General features: G+C 36.3%; 1 protein-coding gene and 1 pseudogene across 3 annotated transcripts in view; one reads left to right on the forward strand and one right to left on the reverse strand.

The window, feature by feature from the left end:
* The window catches only part of MUSK (muscle associated receptor tyrosine kinase), a 127,117-nt gene that overhangs the window by 55,762 nt on the left and 50,310 nt on the right, over window positions 1-21,045 (forward strand). For 2 of the 3 annotated variants that reach the window (XM_003925236.3, XM_074395164.1), the window contains exons 6-7: window positions 10,354-10,478; window positions 19,871-20,030. In XM_003925236.3, the coding sequence (XP_003925285.2) occupies window positions 10,354-10,478; window positions 19,871-20,030 (285 nt within the window). Of the gene's footprint in view, window positions 1-4,883; window positions 4,914-10,353; window positions 10,479-19,870; window positions 20,031-21,045 lie in introns of all 3 variants that reach the window. The other variant, XM_074395163.1, reaches the window with a different exon arrangement.
* LOC141583444 (small ribosomal subunit protein eS21 pseudogene) lies at window positions 3,647-4,437 on the reverse strand (annotated as a pseudogene).

Below are 21,045 nucleotides of genomic sequence, written 5' to 3' on the forward strand. Positions count from 1 at the left end.
TATCTGTTGTGTTTTGTCTGCTTTCTTATATATGGAGATATTCATCTTGTTTTTTACTATGGCTTTGTCTTTTTAGATAGCAAAAACTTACGTCTTCATTATTGCTACGTATTTCTATCTAGATGACTGAATTGTGATATCATAACACCATCTTGATTAGTACTCTTTACACTGTAATTATTATATATCATTATGTAAATTCTATCCAGTTGAATATATAAAAATAAAAATTTATATTATTTGAAAGAGGTCAAAAGTACTGATGTTTAAAAGTGATTTTTTATCCATCTAGAAAAGAGTATCAACTCCAAAGCTACTTTAACTAATATGATAATCCTATTTACAAATAAAACACATACGTACATACACACATATTAACAGTTTTCCTATATAGCAAAAATACCCTATTAGAAATTAATTATATAACAATGATTCTAACCAGGCAGCCTAAATACAGAGTCTGTTCACTTAATCTTTACGCTATATGCCACTACATGATTTTTTACTTACATTGACTTGGCCCTAATCACTAAGATAAGAAATTGACTAGTATACCTGAAAGCGTTTTGGAATGTCCATGCTCAAAGGAGCTCTTTCATATATATCCCAAATTCTTTCTCTTCATGATTTCAGTATTTCATTATTGCTCAAACCTTTCCAAAACACTTCTCCCAGGGTAGAGCTAGCCAGATCTTATTTGGCTTCACCTCCAAATTCTGTTTGCTTTATTTGCATGTTTTTTTCTCATTATATCTCCAGTATCAGAAAAAGGAGGCCCCCATGCCATCTGAAAAAGAGCAAAGAATGTGTGATTTCAGTCTCTTCTGAGACTTCAACTCTACATAGCCAAATTCCTATTATCTTCTTGGCTATGTCCACTCTTTTGTCAAAAGAAAACAAACCTTACCACAGCTCTGCCTGTTTTCTTGTCTGGTTTTGTCTCTTTCTTTTCACAAGGACTATGTAATCTGTATGATTTTACTAAATGTCTTCCTTTTATTTTTATCAGAGAATCTTTACGTCTTTCCTTCTTCTATATTACAATTGATTTTCCCTCCAAATTCTTTCTCCAAACAACTAACACAGTGAATTGAGTAGGAAAAACTTATCTTCTCTAGAATCATCTCTCTCTCTCTCTCTGTCTCTCTCTCTCTCTCTCTCTCTCTCACACACACACACACACACACACAAACACACACAAACACGAACACAAATATTCACATTCAAACTTGGGTAGACAGACTGTTGGGAAGATAGTAAAAAAAAAAGTTGGATATTCATGATTTTGAATAAAATTAGAGCTAGCTGTGTTACATGACTAAATAAAATTAGGCAAATAGTCCACACAGAAGTAGAGCACTTAGAGTTTTGCAATTCTTAGAGTTTGTTAGACTCTCAATCTGTGTTAATTTTAGTTCAGAGTACCACAAGATAAGAGAAATATGAGTTCAAAAGTGAGTGATCAGAAGGGTAAATTGTGGCTAACAAGCCTGGAAACATAAAAATATTTGATGGATTTCTTTTTTCATTCTTGTTAGCTAGATGGAAGTAGAAAAAGGCCTTATGAATAGTAATTATAAAGAGATTGGTTTTCATTTGGTTTTAATTTAGAGATATTCTATCTCTTTTTTAACACAGTTGATCAAAATTGGTTGCTACTATGTACTGAGCTCCTAATAAATAAAACTTTTTAAGAAAATTATGGATTACTATTTATCTTGGATGTTGAAGTGAATAAATTATATCTCAAATTAGTCCAATAACAGCAGTCATTGATTATTCTAAATATCCTATTAGACAATCCAACAAAATAGGATGAAAATGCCTCACTAATGCCATTGGCAAATAACTTTTTAAAAGTAAGTGTGTCCTTCTTTCTACAAGAGACTGTGCTGTAGTTTAGAGGAAAATTAACCAACAACAAAAGTCTAATACTAACCCCAGTATAATTCTAACTGTAACCTTCCTAAAGAAGTTTACAAATCAATTTGGAAGACAAGAACAATGCATTACGTATAAAGCAATTAAATGAAAATGTAGTAATTAAGTTGGAAGAAAGATGATGAAGCAGAATATTTTAAAATTGATAAGTGGTAAAACAATAAGTTGAAAATTCAAGAGTGATCATAGTAGGCTAGGCAAGCAGGATACATGGAAAACGTAGGACTACTGTTTGACCTTAAAATGACCAACAAAGTCATACACTGAATAAGTCATAGATACATACAAAGTCATACACTGACTACCTGAGCTTAAAGAGGCCTATAGACTTTTCTTATATAATTTTCTCTAAAGTAGCCTCAATTGTGTGTGCATGCAAATGTATGTTAATGCATAAACATATATAAATTTGTATCTATAAAGAGGTATAATATATTTGCATTAGAAAGAAATTTTAATAGTCTGTAAATGAAACCATAATTTCTGGTAGAAATTCTAAACTTCCTCATAGGAAAATGACAAATCTTAGACATTCTTTCTTCTCTTGAGTTGGTCCTGTTTATTTACAGTGGAAGAAATAGGTGTATTCTTTCCAAGTTTTGCACTGCTTCCATTCCCAAACAAATAAGGCAAAATGAACAACAGAAACAACATCAAAGTGAAAAATATCAAAAGAAAATTAACGTTGTCTAAAATTGAGCCTGTGCTTTGAGTTCAAGTATAGTCCCATATAGATTATGGAATAAAACTGAAAGAAGACTCAGAATTGACCTGCACTTGCCCTTGAACCCTGACAAAGAGAAAGAAAATGACAAGTGAATATAATTCTCAAAATTTACCGATAGAAAAAAATACTGATACTCTTTAACTTTAGTAGAATAAAATTTTAGAGATATCACAGTCACAGAATAAAGACACTTAATATTCCTATAAAAACACCACGGCCACCCCAACCACTCTTAGGTATTTGGCTGATGAAGGAAAAAGAAAAGGAGGGAGAGAGAGACTGAGGTTTTTTTTTCCCCCAAATTTAGAAGCAAGGATATTGTTCTGGGGAACTAGAAAATGTGCCCAGCACAAAGCATTCAAATACAATTGCTCAGGTCTAATGTGGCCCAACCACGGACCTTCTTTTATTTCTTCTGATTAAGGTCTGTAATACCGACAGGGAATCTGCAGTTTCCAAATGTCCAGATCACCAGTTTTCAGTATGAAAGAAACTAATATTTATCCAATACCTATGCTTTACCAGGCACCATTAGGAATATTGTTAAAAAAAATTTCTTCATTTGAAGGTACATTTGACAGATGACCTCTCAATCTCTTTTTAGCAATAAATGTATTCAATTCACTGAGTTGATGGAGGTAGGGAAAGTTCAGACAGTAAAATCTATACTTTAAGTTCTGGGGTACATGAGCAGATCTTGCAGGATTGTTACATAGGTATACACAGGCAATAGAATCTAAATGAGGAATTACAAATTCTCTTAAATGTGAGGGATTTGGGTGTTAAGTATAAATATGAGAACTTCTCATTGGGAAGACTCAATGCCTGCAAAGGAGGTTGAATTCCTCGCTCTGCACCTGCAGCAAATCTCTAAGACTCATATCCTTTGTTTGGAAAATGAGCTAATTTTAGACAGAGAAAGTGAGGGGTTTCACTATTTATTTATGACAAATATTCCACACTCATGATTCTCACTAATCAGAAGTTGTTTGAGACACTGTCAGCCTTGACCAGTCAGAGAATGGAGTCATCTGACTCACCCATTCTGAGAAATTCCCCACAGACAGTATAGGTTTTAAATTGGCGATTAAACCTGCCTGTGATCTTGTCAATTTTGGCTAAGTTCATCTGGACGGACACATGGTCCTTGGCAACCATAATGTGGTTGCAGGTGGAACATTTCCATCACATGTACAGATCAACAAACTCTGGCTAGATAGTATCAATTATGTTCAATTACTGAGATATGGTGACAGTTAAATGAGATCACATAAAATGTGCATGAAAATATCCATAATCTGTGAAGGACTATGCAAGTGTATTGTTGTCATTGAATGTTGTTAGCAATAGCATGGCCATTTTTTACTTACAAATAAATATTGCAGTTGGCTTATTACTAACTCTAAGAAAGGTTCAAATTGACATGAACAAATAGAACTTCAGGAAAGAAAACTATAGCTCCACGTGGGGTCTACATCTAGTATGGTTATATTAGATATTTTGGAACAATTAATTTGGTTTTGTCGTCTTTCTTCTAGGATTTTTAAACATTTATAAATTCTCAGTGCTTTCTATCCAATCTAAACATTTTACAATATCCTGTGGACCTTAACTTCCTTAGTAAATTTCCAGAAGGTAATGATTTGCTCCTTTCTGCTCTCTAAGCAGCTTCTGTGCTAGTGCAGAGTTGCAGATCTCCATCAGTGGTAGGTTCTATTCTGCAGAAACCCCCTAATCCTCTGTTTACCACAACATGAGTCTATTGCCATAGAAATGATAGCTGAGATCCCAGATTCAACACCACTGACTTCACAGCAGGGCCTGGTAAGAAGAGACTCTAAGCTACAAGGCGGGAACACAATGTATGAGAATAGTAGGCACTCTGTGGCCCTGAAAGAAAGGGTAATTGTCAACATTAGAATAAAAATTCATGAAAGAGCTACATTGTTAGATATGCCATAGTTTATTTTCTGTATAATACTGCCTGGCTAAAAGTAATCATTTGAAATCTTATGTCATTTAATAGTTTGCTTTCAAAAGGCCAGCAGTTTCCCTTGATTGCATTTGTTTCTTATTGAAATAAGAAACAAGCAGCTTCTAATTAATCTTGTTGCACAATTGATGTTTCTGTGGTCAAAGATTTCCCTTTTCATGATGTGTTGCTTTGTTTGCGTGTTTATTGTGTGTGTTTGTTTTGTCTTGTTTTTATTAACAGAAGAAAGGGAACCTGAACAAGATACTAAAGGTATTTTTTTTTCTTTCTGCATGGCTTCTTATTAAATTCATGGATCATTTCAATTGTTTATTTTTGCTGACCTTATAAACAGCTCTAAGTGCCATTTTTTTAAAGAAATAACAATGTATGGGGAATATTAAGTCACAGCGCTTAATCATGTTATTAGATAGGCTTCTTTATGTATAATATGCTTACTGACCCTTTGCATTTCTTAAGGAAGATTGAGTCAAAAGAAATGTTTAAATCTGGTGTCTTTGGAAATGCAAACAAAATGAAATAAAATAAATCAGCATGAAAGTATAAATCCCAGATACACTGGAAAAGAAAGCTACACTTTGACTAAAAGATGTCATTCTTGGGTAGGGGGCTTTACAGTTTTTGGAGAAATCTTAGAATGTGAAGGTGCCAACTTAGGTTTTTATTGGGATGATTTCAACAAGCTGAGGCATATTGTGCAATTGCTCCATATCAATAAAAATTAAATTATTTTCATTGCACATAGACATATATACATAGTGGAATATGTTTAGAAGAAAATAGCTGGAAATTAAATTTGTTTGGGGAAAAACTCTACTATAGAACAACAGTTTCCTGTCACAAAAAAAGTACCTTGTATTCTGATTAAGCCCCAAACTTTGTGCTTTTCTAACCTAAAATTTGATATTTGGGGGATGAAAGTCATGAGTTCTCATGTAACAGAATTGACTGTAGGAATTAATCCTAAACTGGTATTATTTAAAACAATATCTCCTCATCTCTGTATCTCACATAAAGTACTGAAAATGTTTTCTTATTTTTAAATATCAGGTTGCTTACAACTAAATGCAGGTAAAAACACATTTTACCCGGTCCTATGCAATTTTTTTTCTTAATTTATTCCTATCAGTCATTGCTGGTTTGAATCATGTAACCTAAAAACCCTCATCAAGGAAAGCTAGAAAATAACAAAAGAGCAAGGGAAAAGAAAATCCATGGGAGCTCATTGTGTCTTTGGAAATAACTGCTCAGAAATAGAAATTGATAAAAGACTTAAGTATTCCTCTGGCATTACTCTCTTACCAAGAAAAGAGAGGTAGTTCATCTCCAGCCAACCCGCTCATTTATTTCAGGACTTAACATGGATCCCCTGTCCCTTGGGGTTTTTATTGCACTCCAGTACAATTTCAGAGTAAATTATGCCTTTATCTTTTTACTATATATTACTCTGTAAGATGACAACCAACCATAAAATTGATTCTGTATCTGAAAATGCTTTGAAATAAGGAGAGAATATAACGTGGTTACGTTACAAAAGATTTTGGAACTGCTGGCTTCTTGAGCCCAATTTTGAATACAGCATTCTCCACTTGCAGTAAGCCCTGCAAGTCTGCCCAAGATAAATTAAAGCTCGAAACTCATGAATAGATCCCACAAGAGAAAACCCAGAGATAAATATATGACCTGTGTCTATTTTCCATGTTGCAGATGAACTTGCTGGCCCACAGGAAAGCAAGTGGTTTAGGGCTCACAGTGAATTGGAGAAAGATGGATAAAACTATGTACAGAAGGAGGGGCTTGATGATTTTTTTGATTTAAAATCCGTATCGAAACAGCTATAAATGCTTTCCAACTTATTAAATAATTTAATGCTACTTCTATTAAGCAGTTTGCTTATGTAACAAAATACTTTTATATTCTTTCATGCAAATAAAACACAAAATAGGGATATTCTATACCCATTTTATTTGATGAGAAACATGTCATATAACTTAAGTCGATGACCTAGAAATAATGCATTTTCAGCTGTGACTATCACTGAAATAATGGGATTTACGGCTGACCTATGTCCAAGTTTGTTATTGCAGGTGTATTATTATTCATGGAGGTTAACTGGGCATTTATTTTTAATTGCAACTGGCTTTATTGTTTTTGATGCTTGAAAAACATGTCAAAATTTCCTGCATCACCTTTTTACCTTTCAGATTTGAAAATGATAAATTTGAGTATTATGCAATTGCTCAGATAGAGCTGGGTAAAAATATATCAACTTTATTGCTGATAAGGCTGGAGTGAAAAATAAAGATTTCTATTCCATGTGAGAATTAGACTAACATAACTTCTCATCCTCCTCGTCCCTATCCCACTCTTTCCCCTTTCACTCCTAGTTGTAGGATGAAGAGACCCTGACCTGGTGAACTTACTTACCACACATCAACCTTATATCCTTCTTAGATGCAGGAAAGCTGGGAGACTGATAGCTTAGAATAGGGCTTAGATACACATAACATATCCAAGTCTCTTCCCCCAACCTTACTGGAGAAGTTTATGTTCATTCATTTATTTATTCATTCACTTAGCAAATATTTACTGAGAGCCAACCATATATATATTATGCAGGGTTCTAGAAATAGAGACAGATATGCAGATAGATACATAGATTATATCAGTCAGCCCATATTAAAAAGCAAAGCAAACCTTGCCCTTGTGATGCTTACATTCTAGAGGGGAGAGACAGAAAAAAAACAAAAACAAGCAAACAAATCAGTGATTACCAAATGATTCAGATAGTAGTAAGTGTTATGATAAAATATAAACAAGGGTAAGGGGAATGGGGATGAGAAAGTACTATGATAAGGAAATATTTGAGTGGAAACACAAGAGACATCTGCCATCTCCTTTGAGAAGGGAGGAAGACTAAGAGAAGGGTGAAAACTAACTTTCAATACTGAAAAAAAAAGGGATCGAGTTTTTATTTTATCATCTGGAGAGAATGTGAGAGTGCAGGAGAAAGCAGCTTCCTTTTAATCCCTGGCCTTTTTGTCCTCTTAACTTAACCCACTGCACTGAACAAAACCCATGCCAGATAAAGCAAATCTGCCCCCTTCAGAAAGAAGTTTATCAGCAGTCTCACATTCAGGAAGCTACCTATAAAATGTCAGTAGTACGCCTGTACCCGCCTGTGCTCCATTGGAACCCCGAGAAAGTTCCCATGGAGGGCAGAGTAGTATATTAATTAAATTAATTCCAAAGTCACATTGAATCACTCTGTTTTATTTACTATCCCACATTACGCTTGGTTGCATTGTGCAACATGGATAATCAGAGGTTTTGCAATAAGACCAAATGATATTCCAAATAATATAATAACAGCCAAAAGAAAAGAAAAACTGCTGTAAATTAAGACAAAATAAAACCTTTCTGATTACTATATTTCCAGGAAGAATTTAAAGACCCCAAACTAAAACTCTTGGCTTTATAAATTAAAGCAGCAAAACATAATCGAAATTGTATTATTCTCCAATGTTTTATTCTGCTCCTCTTCAGCCAGAAGGCTTTCATTCAAAAAGCCTTTTTGATTCTGAAATTTCAAGGGTATAGTCAATGTTACTAGAACATTTTTCTAGCACTATTTTCCAAATCTCTCAAAGATCTTGCTTGTTTCAGATTCTCGGGGGCAATGGGACCCATAAGATGGTCATGCAGTAGTCCCACACTCAAAAAATTTAGGAAACACAAGCATAGCCCCAACCCCTACAAGAGTTACTTTAGCCAGATGATGCACATGGACGCTATGTCTCTGTTACTGCAACTAGAAAATATTAGATAAGTACCTGGATGCACCCTTGCTAGGATGCCTATCAGTGTTAGTTATCAAGTGTGAATTTAGACTAAGTTGGGAGAATAAGAATGCAAGCAGGGCCACACATTGCATTTAGGTAATATGTCTCTTAAGTCTCTTTCAATCTATAATAGATCGCTCTTCCTTTCGTACCCCCTAATGCTAATAATTTTCCCTGTTAAATGTCTGGGTTTGATTGAATTGCATCTCCATAGTGTTCTTTGAAATGTTACTCAACCCTTTAATTTTTATAGATTGTTAATTAGACCCCAGGACTTAAAATCAGGCTCAATTTTGGTTTTGGGGGAGAGATTCGGCTCCATTTTAAACATTTCATAGCATTCTTTGTTATTTTTTTGTAATCTGTTTTTGCCTTGAAGACAGCATCTTCTTTGTATTTCTTTTCTCCTGGATTTTGGGCCCCACATTTGTATATCTAAAATATCAATATCCAAAGATAGGAAGTCAAATTAATGTAAATTCACAAAAAGTCCCCAATTGTCAAACAAATCAAATATTCCTTAATCTCTTTAAATTATGCAATGCTTTTTAAGAGGTATTCAGCCATCAAACCAACTCGTGACACTGCTCCGGACCTGTTCTATCATTGCCCCGCGTATCTCCTAATCTAGCACATGTAGTCTCCCCAAACTTTAGTTTAGAATCCAGTCTTCACAAATTTCAATTAACTAGAACTCAGCTTCAAAGCACTGTGTTAATTGGGGCTTAATACTCTAATATTATGTTCTGTGCTTAAGTCCTAGAAATCAAAAGCTAGGAGGATAAAATACATTTACAGTATAACAGGCCATCCAAAAGATTCCATAATTGTTTAAACAAACACTGAATTTGAAGTCAGAAGACCTGAGTCCAGGTTTCTCATTCATCACTGTTGTTACCTTGGGAAACCATCTTACTTAAATTAACAAAGATTTAGTTTCTACATCTATAAAATAAGAGCAAAATCTAGCTGATCTCTGAAGTCTCTTCCAAGTTTAATGATTCTGTGAATCTAAGTATCCTTCAATTTATAATGTACTGTAAGCCTCAATCCCACTCTGTAAAGGTAAAATTTCTTCCTACATCAAAGTTACTTCCTCTTACTTAATCAGTGGGGATTCAAGGTTTGAAAGGAATATAAATTACTCATTCTCCTGCCTGTACTTTATCTAAAATATTCTCTCTTTTTTCCCCAATGTATTAACTGAAAAGTTTGACACAATTTTTCTGCCCTCCCATTGTGATACAGTTGAGGGTATAAAGCATAATTATTTGATTAATTCAATAAAACACTAGCCTATGCTTGCTCTGGTCAGGAACCCTGCCTGAAACAATACAGCCATCAACAAAATAGGCAAGGCTTTTGGCTTCGAACAATCTAACAAGAAAGGGGACTAATAGACAAGTAAAAAATAAATAAGGTAATTTCAGATAGTTGTAAAGTCTGTAAAGACAATAATGTAGGCTGATGAAAAGTGAATGGGGGGAGAATTACACCTGATGTTGGGTGATTAAGGAGGACCTTTCTAAGAAAATGTCACTTAAACAGAGACTTGAATGATCCAAGGAACCAACTAAGTGAGGATCTGGGGGATGAGTGGTCTAGGCAAAGGAAGAACAAGGGCAAGTTTCTACGTTAGGAATAAGTCAGTGTGTCCTTGAGTGGTGATAAAAGTTATGACATAAAGGGCTTGCAGGCTCGGCCATGGCATTTGGTATTATCCTTAAAAGAGAGCAAACACTGAAGGATTGCACACAGGGGAACATGGTCTAATTTGCATTTTTAAAAGATCACTCTAGCTTGACCACTTCCTACAGAAGCATCACTCACAAATTCTGTCTTCCTAACAGTTTTTGCCAGGATCCTGAGGGCTCCTGAATCCCACAATGTCACCTTTGGCTCCTTTGTGACCCTGCACTGTACAGCAACAGGCATTCCTGTCCCCACCATCACCTGGATTGAAAACGGAAATGCTGTGAGTGTCATGTGTGTGGGGACTTGTCTGGGGAAGACCCTTTGGTGGTGAATTGCAGGATAGACCATATACTTGTAGTTAACCCAGATTTCTGTCATTGGTCTCACCTACACCACTTTTCAAAGCCTCCCAATATCTTTGTCCTAGAAGCCACTGCCATAGACATCAAACTGCAAGAGTTTGCTTCTTGTATCATGAAGAATATTAGAAAACCAAATTCTTTCTCTGTGTCTTTGTGTAAATGGGAAGTGGTAGTAATACCTTCTCATATAAGTAAAATAATTTTCATAAAACTCATCAATGAAGATGAGTTCCCTGCTAGAAGCTACTTTGATGAAAAGTAATTAGGAATTAGGATTCATGTTAGTTCAACATTCTTTTCATCATTTTTAATAGTGGTAATAATAACTGACTTATATTAAGTGGTTATTTTCAGCAAGGCCCTATTTCAAGCACTTTACCTACATACATTCATTCATTTATTCATTCTACAAGTGTGTATCGAGCTTCTCAACATCTAATACTATTCCAGGCCTTGTGGATATAGGAGTAAACAAAACAGGCTAAGTTCTCTGCCCTCAAAGAGCTTACCTTCTCATGGGGAAAGACAGAAAAATATGTGTTGTATGTGTATGACATCAAATGCTATGGAGAAAAATGAAGCAGGAAAAGAAGACAGAAAGTTCAACCTTAGGAGAAATTAGAACTCTCCTACACTATTCGTGGGAATGTGAATTACTACAGTCACTACAGAAAACAGTAAAGATGTTACTCAGAAAACTAAAAATAGAATTGCCATATGATCCAGCAATCTCACTACTGGATGGATATACAGCTCAAAGAAAGAAAATCAGTGTATCTAAGAGATATCTGCACTCCCATTTTTATTGTAGCATTATTCACAATAACCAAGATATAGAATCAACCTAAGTATCCATCAGTGGATGAATGGATAAAGAAAATGTGGTACATATACACAATGAAATATTACTCATCCATAAGAAGAATAAAATCCTGTTATTTGCAACAACATGGATGGAACTGCAGGACATTTATGTTAAGTGAAATAAGCCAGACACAGAAAGACAAGTATTTCATGTTCTTGCTAATATGTAGGAGCTAAAAACAAATTAACCTCATGGAGATAGAGAGTAAAATGATGGATACTAGAGGCTCGGAAAGGTAGTGGGGAAGGAAGGTTGGTTAATGGGTGCATACCTATAATTAAAAGGAATAATATCAAGTGCTTGGTAGCTGTATTAGTTGGTTGTCACATCATGACAAAGAAATACCTGGGAATGGGTAATCTCTGAAGAAAAATGTTCCAAGAGTTCTTCCATTACTTTGCTGACTTCCTTCAAGCTGCCTCCTACTTATAGCCCCTGCTATCTGAACTTTGAAATTTTCCATTAATTTATAGGCAAAATGTAACCATTCTTCTCTCAGTAAACCTCTTCTTTTGTGCTAGGTTTCACCTCTTGTGTCTGTTTTCCCACTGATTCATGTTTATTTTGCGTTGTTTCCTTGTATGCCTAGTTATCTTTGTTTACCTGCTATGCACTGTAGGTTTCAGCTACTTAATGGATGTTAATTTTTCTATCTATCCAATCACCTCTCTTTATCTTCCAGAAATTGCTGAAAATGTCTCATCCTTTGATAATACCATCTTTCTATACATTTTTTTTCTTAATTTTATGTTTATATTTTAGGATTTTGGGTCCATAAACAAGAGTTAAACATGTGAGCTAAGATTATTATTACTGTAACTCAGCTGTTGAATGAACAAGACTTGCACATAACACAATCTTACTTTCTTTGTCATTTTATTCAGCAGAGAAAATTCTTTTGCCACTATTTAAGCCTACCCTAAGGAGGCTCTGTGATTTTTCTGATTACTATTAGTTGATTTTAAATCATTAACATCCCAACTAAGTCATTTCAGTGTCTAGTCCCAAGTAATAACCGAAGCATCCAATGGCATTCACAGTTCCTCCCTTCTCAGGGATATTGCAGTTTAACTTTCATGTAAAAAAATTACAGTTGGCTTCTTAGCTCATGCTCACTCATTCTTCCCCTGTTTCCTAGCTGCTATTTATGACCCCAGAAGGATTGGGTGGGAAGTAGGGAGGAGCAATAACTGGTGCAGGAGAGCTCTAACTCAACTGACACACTTGTAAGTTGGCTTTATATCCTCTGTGCCTGCCCGATATTTAAAACCAACTCTCACCCTCATAGACACATTCATGTTTCTTCAGAAATCAGGGAACATTTAAGATGACACCAGTGATGCATGTTCCTCAGGCTAGCCATGTTTGACCACATTAGCAAGCCCCCAATTTGTTAGTTGATGGAAAGTCTATGTTGGGGTCTAGTCAGTCCCCCAAAAAGTCATCTTGGGAGGATTGAAAATGACTCCCAAGCAGATTTTCTATAAAATCTTTTTACTGACAAACTCTGGAAGCCCAGATATTAATGGTAACATTTGGAGATCAAAGAAGTGTCCCAAATCGGGACATCATCCCAAAGTGTGTTTAATGCAAGCATTACGACAAGAATATGGGAGACTTCTTTTCAAAGAAGGTGAAACCTTATGGTAACTCACATGATATTAAGCATAATTTCTACCCAATCCAAGGCACTTTCTTTCATAGACTTATCTATTTTGTATCTTCATGACTTTCTTTTCTCCAGAATTATATTAGTATATTAGGGCTGCCATAACAGAATATCACAGAAAATTTCTGTGTCTTAAACAACAGAAATTTTTTTTCTTATGGTTCTAAAGGCTGGAAGTCCAAGGTCAAGGTGCTACCAGGGTTGGTTTCCAGTAAGGCCTCTCTTCCTGGCTTGCAGGTGGCTTCACGTGGTTATCTCCATGTATCCTCACATGGCTTTCTTTTCTTGTGTGTGCACTTCTGGTGTCTCTGTGCCTACGATGAGCACCAAAAATCCCAGAGAGTTTTTTCATAACCCAGTTCTTATTCCTAAATTGTTTTTATTCCTCTCTTTTGTAGGTCATTATAAAGTTTCTTCTGAATTAAATAACAGTAACTAAAACTAAGGTAAATACTCTGGAGCAAAACAAACAATAAAAAACAGCCTTAAAGCAGGAAGTTATCCTGTCATTAGGGCTTGGCACACTGTAGGCTTTAGAAGCATTTTGCAGCATGAAAGAATGGTAACCCTGAGGCATCTCCATGTAATAAGTTAATTTGTATACTGCTTTTAAATAAAGTTAAACAACTTACAGTTTCAGAAAGATAGAAGGGAAGAGAGTTCAGAAGACTGAGAGTGAAGTTTCCCAGACCTGTAACCTTATTCAAAGCATCTCGACATGGAGCACCTTGAGAACATTATGCTAAGTGAAATCAGCCAGATACAGAAGGCAAATACCAAACGATCTCACTTGTATGTGGAATCTAAGAGTTGAACTCCTAGAAGCACAGAGTAGAATGGTGGCTGTCAGGGATGGGAGGATGGGGAGATGATCATCAAAGGGTATAGAGTTTCAGTCACGCGAGATGAATAAGTACAGGAGATGTAATGTACCATGTAGTGACTACAGTTAACAACACTGTATTGCACACTTGAAATTTGCTAAGAGGGTAGCTCCTAAGTGTTCTCACCACATACACACAAAGGTAATCATGTGAGGTGATAGTTCCCTCTCTTGATTGCAGTGATTATTTCATAATATATACATATATCAAAACAGCACCTTATTCACTTTAAATATGTACAATTTCTATTTGTGAGTTATACCACCAATAAGCCTAAAAAATTAAAAGTCTAATTTTGCTTTTTTAAAAAAAGGAATCTCAAAAAATAATGCTTTCCTCTATACTTGTACCTGGCCCCACCCTTGTCCCTGTAAAGCTGCAGCCTGAAAGGTAAGAACTAGGACATCAGACAAGAAGGAGAACAGGGGGAAGGCAGGGAAGGGCACGGAGAACAAAATGTGTCAATGTGTGAAATTTTAGTTGGATGTCATAAAACGGGGAAAACGTCAAAATCCATGGCTACCCCAATAACAAAGAATGTCTTATGGCAATGACACCCCCCAAGACATATAATTCATGTATTATTGTCATTTTCACTATCATTTTTGCTGAAGTTTCTGTTACTTGAACAAAATCAATTTTCTCATAATTTGTTAATAAAATTGTTTCATTTTATTTGTCTATCCTACGTCCTTTCAAATATAGTACATAAAGAAATGAACGTGCTTTTCCAGCTTGTAACTTGAGGCATGGTAGAATGTGAATGAGATGGAGAGTTGGAAGACTTAGCTTGTATATGCCTCTCTTTAGCTAATGTGATTTGGGGATCCATTTACTCCTCAGACACTGATTTTCTCAAATCTGCGCTAACACAGATGTCAGGTAGCTATCCAGATGATCTCTAATGTGGCAACAGGGCTAATGTTCCCTGATTTTGTTGTTACAATAAAGTAACTTGGAGTCCCTGTTCTTCTTAACTCTCAAAGTACATTTCAAGTGTTATTTAAAATTTGAATATTATTTGTCATTGTTTTGCGGCTCTTACATGGAAATTGTTACAGTTGTCTAAAGCCTCTCAAAAGAGTATAAACTGGGAGACTGACAATATAACTTCACTAATTTGCCTATGTAAAAATAGCAAGAAAATGGAAAGGTATACATTTTTTAAATTTTTAGTATTTTCAAAAGATTCATATGAGGTTAGAAGTGGAAGATGAATGATTATTCTCTGTTGAAGTTCAGGAATAATAAGAGTAGGATAGTTTAAGATCGTTTCGGTCTTATTGAGACCCCCAATTTGTAAGTTGGGGTCATTTCACAAAAAATGAAAGGCAAAATAAATTTATCACCTCAGATTCTAAAACAAGAACAAAACAAACTAAGTGACTTCCATCCAGGCAGAAAGCAAAGTGCATCTGTAGTCCTTATGGTCAGAGAGTGCACGCTGCTCTTAGAGCCAAGTTTAGTTCTTGGTAATTCTACCCAAGTCTGAAAGGAAATCAAGACGACTGTCCACATTGACGCAAATCACAGGACACAGATGCAATGTCAGGCATTTAATGTTGTAAAAGTGGCAAACCGGAAAGCCCACGGAGGAGAACACAGAGAATCCTATAGTCCTGACATCATTTTTGGTGGACCGAACAAAGACAAATGCAGAGCTGTGAGATATTTGGCACAGAATAAAACAGTTTGAACTGTGGCTCTTCCCTCACTACAAATTAGTAAACTAATGCCGTAGCATGCTACTAAGTACAATGGGTACTCTGAAAGAGGTGACTGTTCCCTTTCTCCCACTCTGTGAACCTGCTAGTAAACCAAAACCCTGAACAGTTAGAGTCAAAGAGCAAGAGAAAGTCCAGCAACACGCCCCACAGGGATTAGAAAATATCTTGCTTTCCTCCTATGGAAATGCCATACATTTTTCGTGGAAATCTGAATTCACAGATTAACTTCAGAGTGATTGGTAATATTCCTTTTGTTTTACAGTCTTGGAAATAGTTAGTTTGGCATGGATAGAGCAGAGCTTACTTTATAAAAAGAAAATTCTTTGTATTTTTATAAGTATATTTATTTAAAGTTATACCAATAATATCTCTGTTATTTTGGCATGCAACTAAAAAATATAGAAAAATTTCATGTCCCTCTTGCTTTGTCTAATAAACATAATTACAATATTTTAGAAATTAAATAATTTTAACTTATTAGAATTTTATAAAATAAATAGCCAAATCACCTAGGTTGAGATTGTGTTTTTAAATTTTCTTAAAGGGAGGCATATCTATATTTAGACATATTTTTAAGAGGCTAGTTTTTGTTAAAAATACATGACCCATGAAGTCCTTTTATCTTACGAGCTGAGTAAACCAAAATAATTACATGTAACAAGTCTTATGTGGAATAATTCAGCAGACTGTTTGAAAGAGCCTAATATTAATGGCTACGTTAATCAGAAAATCGATGGAAATGTCTCTCGGTTTATTATCCCTTTTTCTATGATTCATAAACAGACATTATTACAACTGCATAAATATGAACCCTACTAGGCCACATTCTAACAGTTTCTCAAGTATTCCCAGCCAGCTGAAACTATTTGCAAAACAGGGCCATTGAGACCAGAATATCTTTGAGAGGCTTCCTTTGCTAAGGTCAAATCCTAAAATTACCAGATTATCCATAGCTGGGGGTAGATTCTCTCAAGATGGCATTATTAATGTATTAATGATATGTTAAGAAGTACTCTACAGGTCTATAACTGCTCTATCAACTTCAAAGAGTGTTTACACACATTATGTCAGGTATAAATTATTAGGCCTATTTAATAGCGCTTCCTATCATACCACCTCTTTTTAGAAAAAAAAAGATGCTTTATTTTGATTTTTATTATATATAAGGGGTAAAATATGATGTTTAGATAACATATACGATGAAATGATTACTACAGTCAAGCAAATTAACAGATTCATCTCCTCACATAGTTACTGCTAACTCAGAAAGACAACATCACGCCCAGAGCAGAGAGCTGTTTCTCCAGCTCCCTCAGGTTGATATGCCTGAGTGACTTAGAGAATATCATGTATTTCCTGTAACTACCAAACATAGTCACCTCAAGTAAGTACTCTGTTTTCTTTAGGCATACCTTGGTAAAAGCTCACAGTATTAATCCAGACTTACCCCTTTGATCTTTTAAACCTGAGGAATGATAAAAGATCAAAATGGAGGGCAGAGGGAGTTGTTTTTATTTTCAGGTCATCAAAAATACTAAACTGTTGATCAGAATGATCCATGAAGAAAGAAAAACAAATTCTAACTATGACTAACAGGGCCTGCTGTGCATGAGTCACAAACTGAAGCAAGCAAGGCCTCTGAAAGCGGGGGAGGTATTCAGAAGCCACTTCGTACTCAAGCATGAACCTCCTAATGTGTTGGTCTCTTTGCTGAACTATTTCAACACCTGGATGAAGTCCAGGAGAAGAGAGGTCAGGCAGTTTAAAAACTGCTTCTCTTTCCTGCTTAACGATGTTTTCAGTGATCTTGAGGAGGTGTTTAAGAATGACTTTCTTAGGTGTGAACATGAAAACAGTGGAACTTAGGGCAACATTTGGGGAGATTCCTTGCTTCAAAGTTGTCTCTAAGGCATTGCACATTCCTGCTTCTTGTAGAAGGGAACCATCTTTGCAAAGAATTTTCAAACTGTTCTGGAAAAAGATATTTATAAACAAAATATAAAATACAAAATAACATAAAGTCTGTTGATTCAGCATAGAGGCTTTGGGTCTTCAGCTTTTTTCTCATTGTTACTTTGTATTAAAATTTAGGAGAGTCCAAATATTTTCAGTCCTTTTGATCTAACTTGGATACTCATGTGACAAAACACTGCACTTCTGATAAATATGATAATGATGAATTCAGTTTGAATTCCCAGCTGAGTGCTTGTCTCTTAAAAACATTTTTCTCTCCACTTTGTTAATTTCTCATAGAGCCTAGGATGCTTATCTGGGGAAAATGCCACGATACTTGATCTGACCTGGAAAGATTCCCCAGTTAAGGTAAACTGATAATCACATAAGCCAGTTTTTATCATAAGAACTTAGACTATTCGCGAAGATAAAGAATAAAAAGACAAGCTAGTTGGACAATGTTCATGGCCTGATTGCTACACAGTGCTTGGTGCCAGGGATAGCCAGACACCTGGCAGCTAGGAAGAAAGTCTGACTTACCTCAGGGTTTTATTCTTCCTGGCTAGTCAAACTGTGAAAATCCTCTCATGCAATACAATAAAATAATTGGCTCCAAAATGTCTCATTCTCAGCCTCATTCCCTGATACTGGACAGAGGAATCTCCTTCAGCCAAGAAGCCAAGTTCAGGCCACTATGGGACCCATCTCCACTCCTTTAAGTTAAAGTCAAGGCATACCACAGTTGACTCCTTAATTGTCATTTCACTCCAATTTCCCTGAAATTGGCATCATCTTTCCCTCATATAAGTAATGTTAATTAAAGATTAGTTATTGAAAATGTGGTATTGTGCTCAAGAAAACAGTGGGAAAAAACACACCATTTTATAAAATGCCACCACCTTAACAATGACGTTTGTCAGACATGTATTTCGTTCATGGTTGGTTGATTTGTTAAGGTAATTGTTACTCTTCCTGTTTTCTAAGGACTTTCATTTGTTCTGTCTTCTAGGACTAGGGAAGACACTGTAACATAATAACTAAAAGCATAGGCTTTGGTGTTAGGCACACTAGGATGCAAACTCTAACTATGCAACCTTGTAAAATGTGCTGGGCAGCTATCTTTCCTATAGAGTTGGAGTAATGTTGACTAATATATATGCATTTATGTACATTCAGCTGTTAATTGGGTGCCAATATTGCAGTGATATCTTGGCTTTTTAAGAACATTTGATTCTCTCGTTTAAGTAGTACTTCCTGCATGAACTTCCTAACATGTTGGTCTCTTTGCTAAACTGTTTCAATTCCTGGGCGAAGTCCAGGAGAAGAGAGGTCAGGTAATTTAAAAACTGCTTCTCTTTCCTACTAAGGATGTTTTCAGTGATGTTGAGGTATTATGTATATATTATGTATGTCATGCCTCAGAGACTGACTTGGCTTCACAAACATTTTTCTTGATAACCATCTACTTATCTGACATGCATTTATGGAGAACTGGAGTTATGAAAATAAGTCCCTAAGTCTGCAACCTCTTATACTTCACTATCACCTGCAGGACATTGAGGACATATATCGGAGGATTCACACTGTATATTATTCATACCTTGCATTGGTTACCTATGGCTATATCACACACCAGCCCAAAGTTTAGTAACTTAAACCAGTAACTATTAGTGCTCACAAGTCTGTGGTTCAACTGGGTGGTTTTGCTGGTGAGCAGGACTGCCTGATCCTGACTGGTCAAGTTCCTGTGATTGGCAGGTGAAAGGGTGCTAGTTGGTTCAGAACAGCCTTACGTGTACCTCAGATAGCTGTGGTTGGTTCCCACCTGGGGCAGTGGGGATAAACAGGCTGTGTGTGTTTCATTTTCTAGCATGCTGGCTCTTGGTTATTTATAGGTGGCTCCAGATTCCATAAACAAGAGAGCAAGCCACAATGTGCAAGAACTTTAGTTTCTGCTCATTCATTCCAAAACACATCACAAGGCTAATCTAAATTCAAGTTATGGAGAAAAATGCTACTTCTTGAGGGAAGAGCTACAAAGTCACATTGCAAGGGCATGGACATAGGGAGGGCAAATTTTTTTTGGCTATTTTTGCAGTGCACCACATGTACTTGATCATAATCTTAATGCTTTTTCCTTCAAATCTATTTACACGGTATAGAAAGAAATCCTTGACTGAGTTCTATCTTTTATTTTCCTTTACTACATCAGGTTTCTTCTGGGTCTATTCAAGAGAGTGTGAAAGACCGAGTGATTGACTCAAGACTGCAACTGTTTATCACCAAGCCAGGACTCTACACATGTATAGCTACCAACAAGCATGGAGAGAAGTTCAGTACTTCCAAGGCTGCTGCCACCATCAGCATAGCAGGTAGGATGCCCTTTCATGTCTGCATTGTTTCAGGAGACGGGAGAGTTGATACTATTCTACAATATCCAGCATTGGAGAAAATCTCCCTTTTATCTCTTATTTCAGTTGCATTTGGGCTATTTCCTCCTCTATGGGGATACTCCAGAGATGACCTAGATATGGATTTCAGCAGATTTGCTGCCTGAAAAACTAAATTCTCAAATGCCTGCCCAAGTGATAAGTAACAGCTTCCAGGAGCTTGCTTCTTCCTTCCATTCTTTTCTTTTATCTTTTTTTCTTTTCTTCATTTCTCTTTCCTCCCTCCTTTCCTTATTTCCTCCCTCCCTCCTTCTCTTCTTCCCTCCCTCTCTCCCTTCCTTCTTCACTCCCTCCCTCCCTCCTTCGCTTCCTCCCTCCCTCTCTCCCTTCCTTCCTCACCCCTCCCCCCTTTCCTCATTTGCTCCTTTCTCCCTTCCTCCCTTCCTCCCTCCCTCCCTCCCTCCCTCCCTTCCTTCCTCCCACTTTCCTTCCCACCCCCCGCCTTTGCCTTTTCCTTTTCTTTCTTTAATTTCCTTTCCTTTTCCTCGCTCCTCCTTCCCTCTCTGGGTTGATCAAACTTTCCAAGGCTCCCATGGAGAAAGTTGGCAGACATTCAGCATGCTTGTGCCAATTTCTGCATGGCTATTTCTTGTGGGCACTTTTTACCTACAAGCATGATCCGTGTGGTTTTTCCCTTTCCTGCTTCAGGCAAGCCACAGCAGGACTTACAGGTGTTTTCAAAGGAAAGGCTGATACACGGATTTCTAGGATATTTGTGTTGAGTTCTAAAGGTTTATTTTTAAAATGTAAATGTCCCAAAGGCTTCTGAGAACATTTATAGAATTCCTAGAGATGGAAATAACCCCTGTATCAGGAAATGCCAGGCATATTATATTCATAGCATGCCTATGGCTCAAGGGTCAGGAGAGAAGTGCTTGGCCTGACATGTAAGGCAGCACGTGTAGAGCCTCTGCCTGGGGCCAGCTCCCCACAGCCT

This window comes from Saimiri boliviensis, chromosome 2 (genome assembly GCF_048565385.1).
Source record: "Saimiri boliviensis isolate mSaiBol1 chromosome 2, mSaiBol1.pri, whole genome shotgun sequence".
Classification (NCBI taxonomy): Eukaryota; Metazoa; Chordata; class Mammalia; order Primates; family Cebidae; genus Saimiri; species Saimiri boliviensis.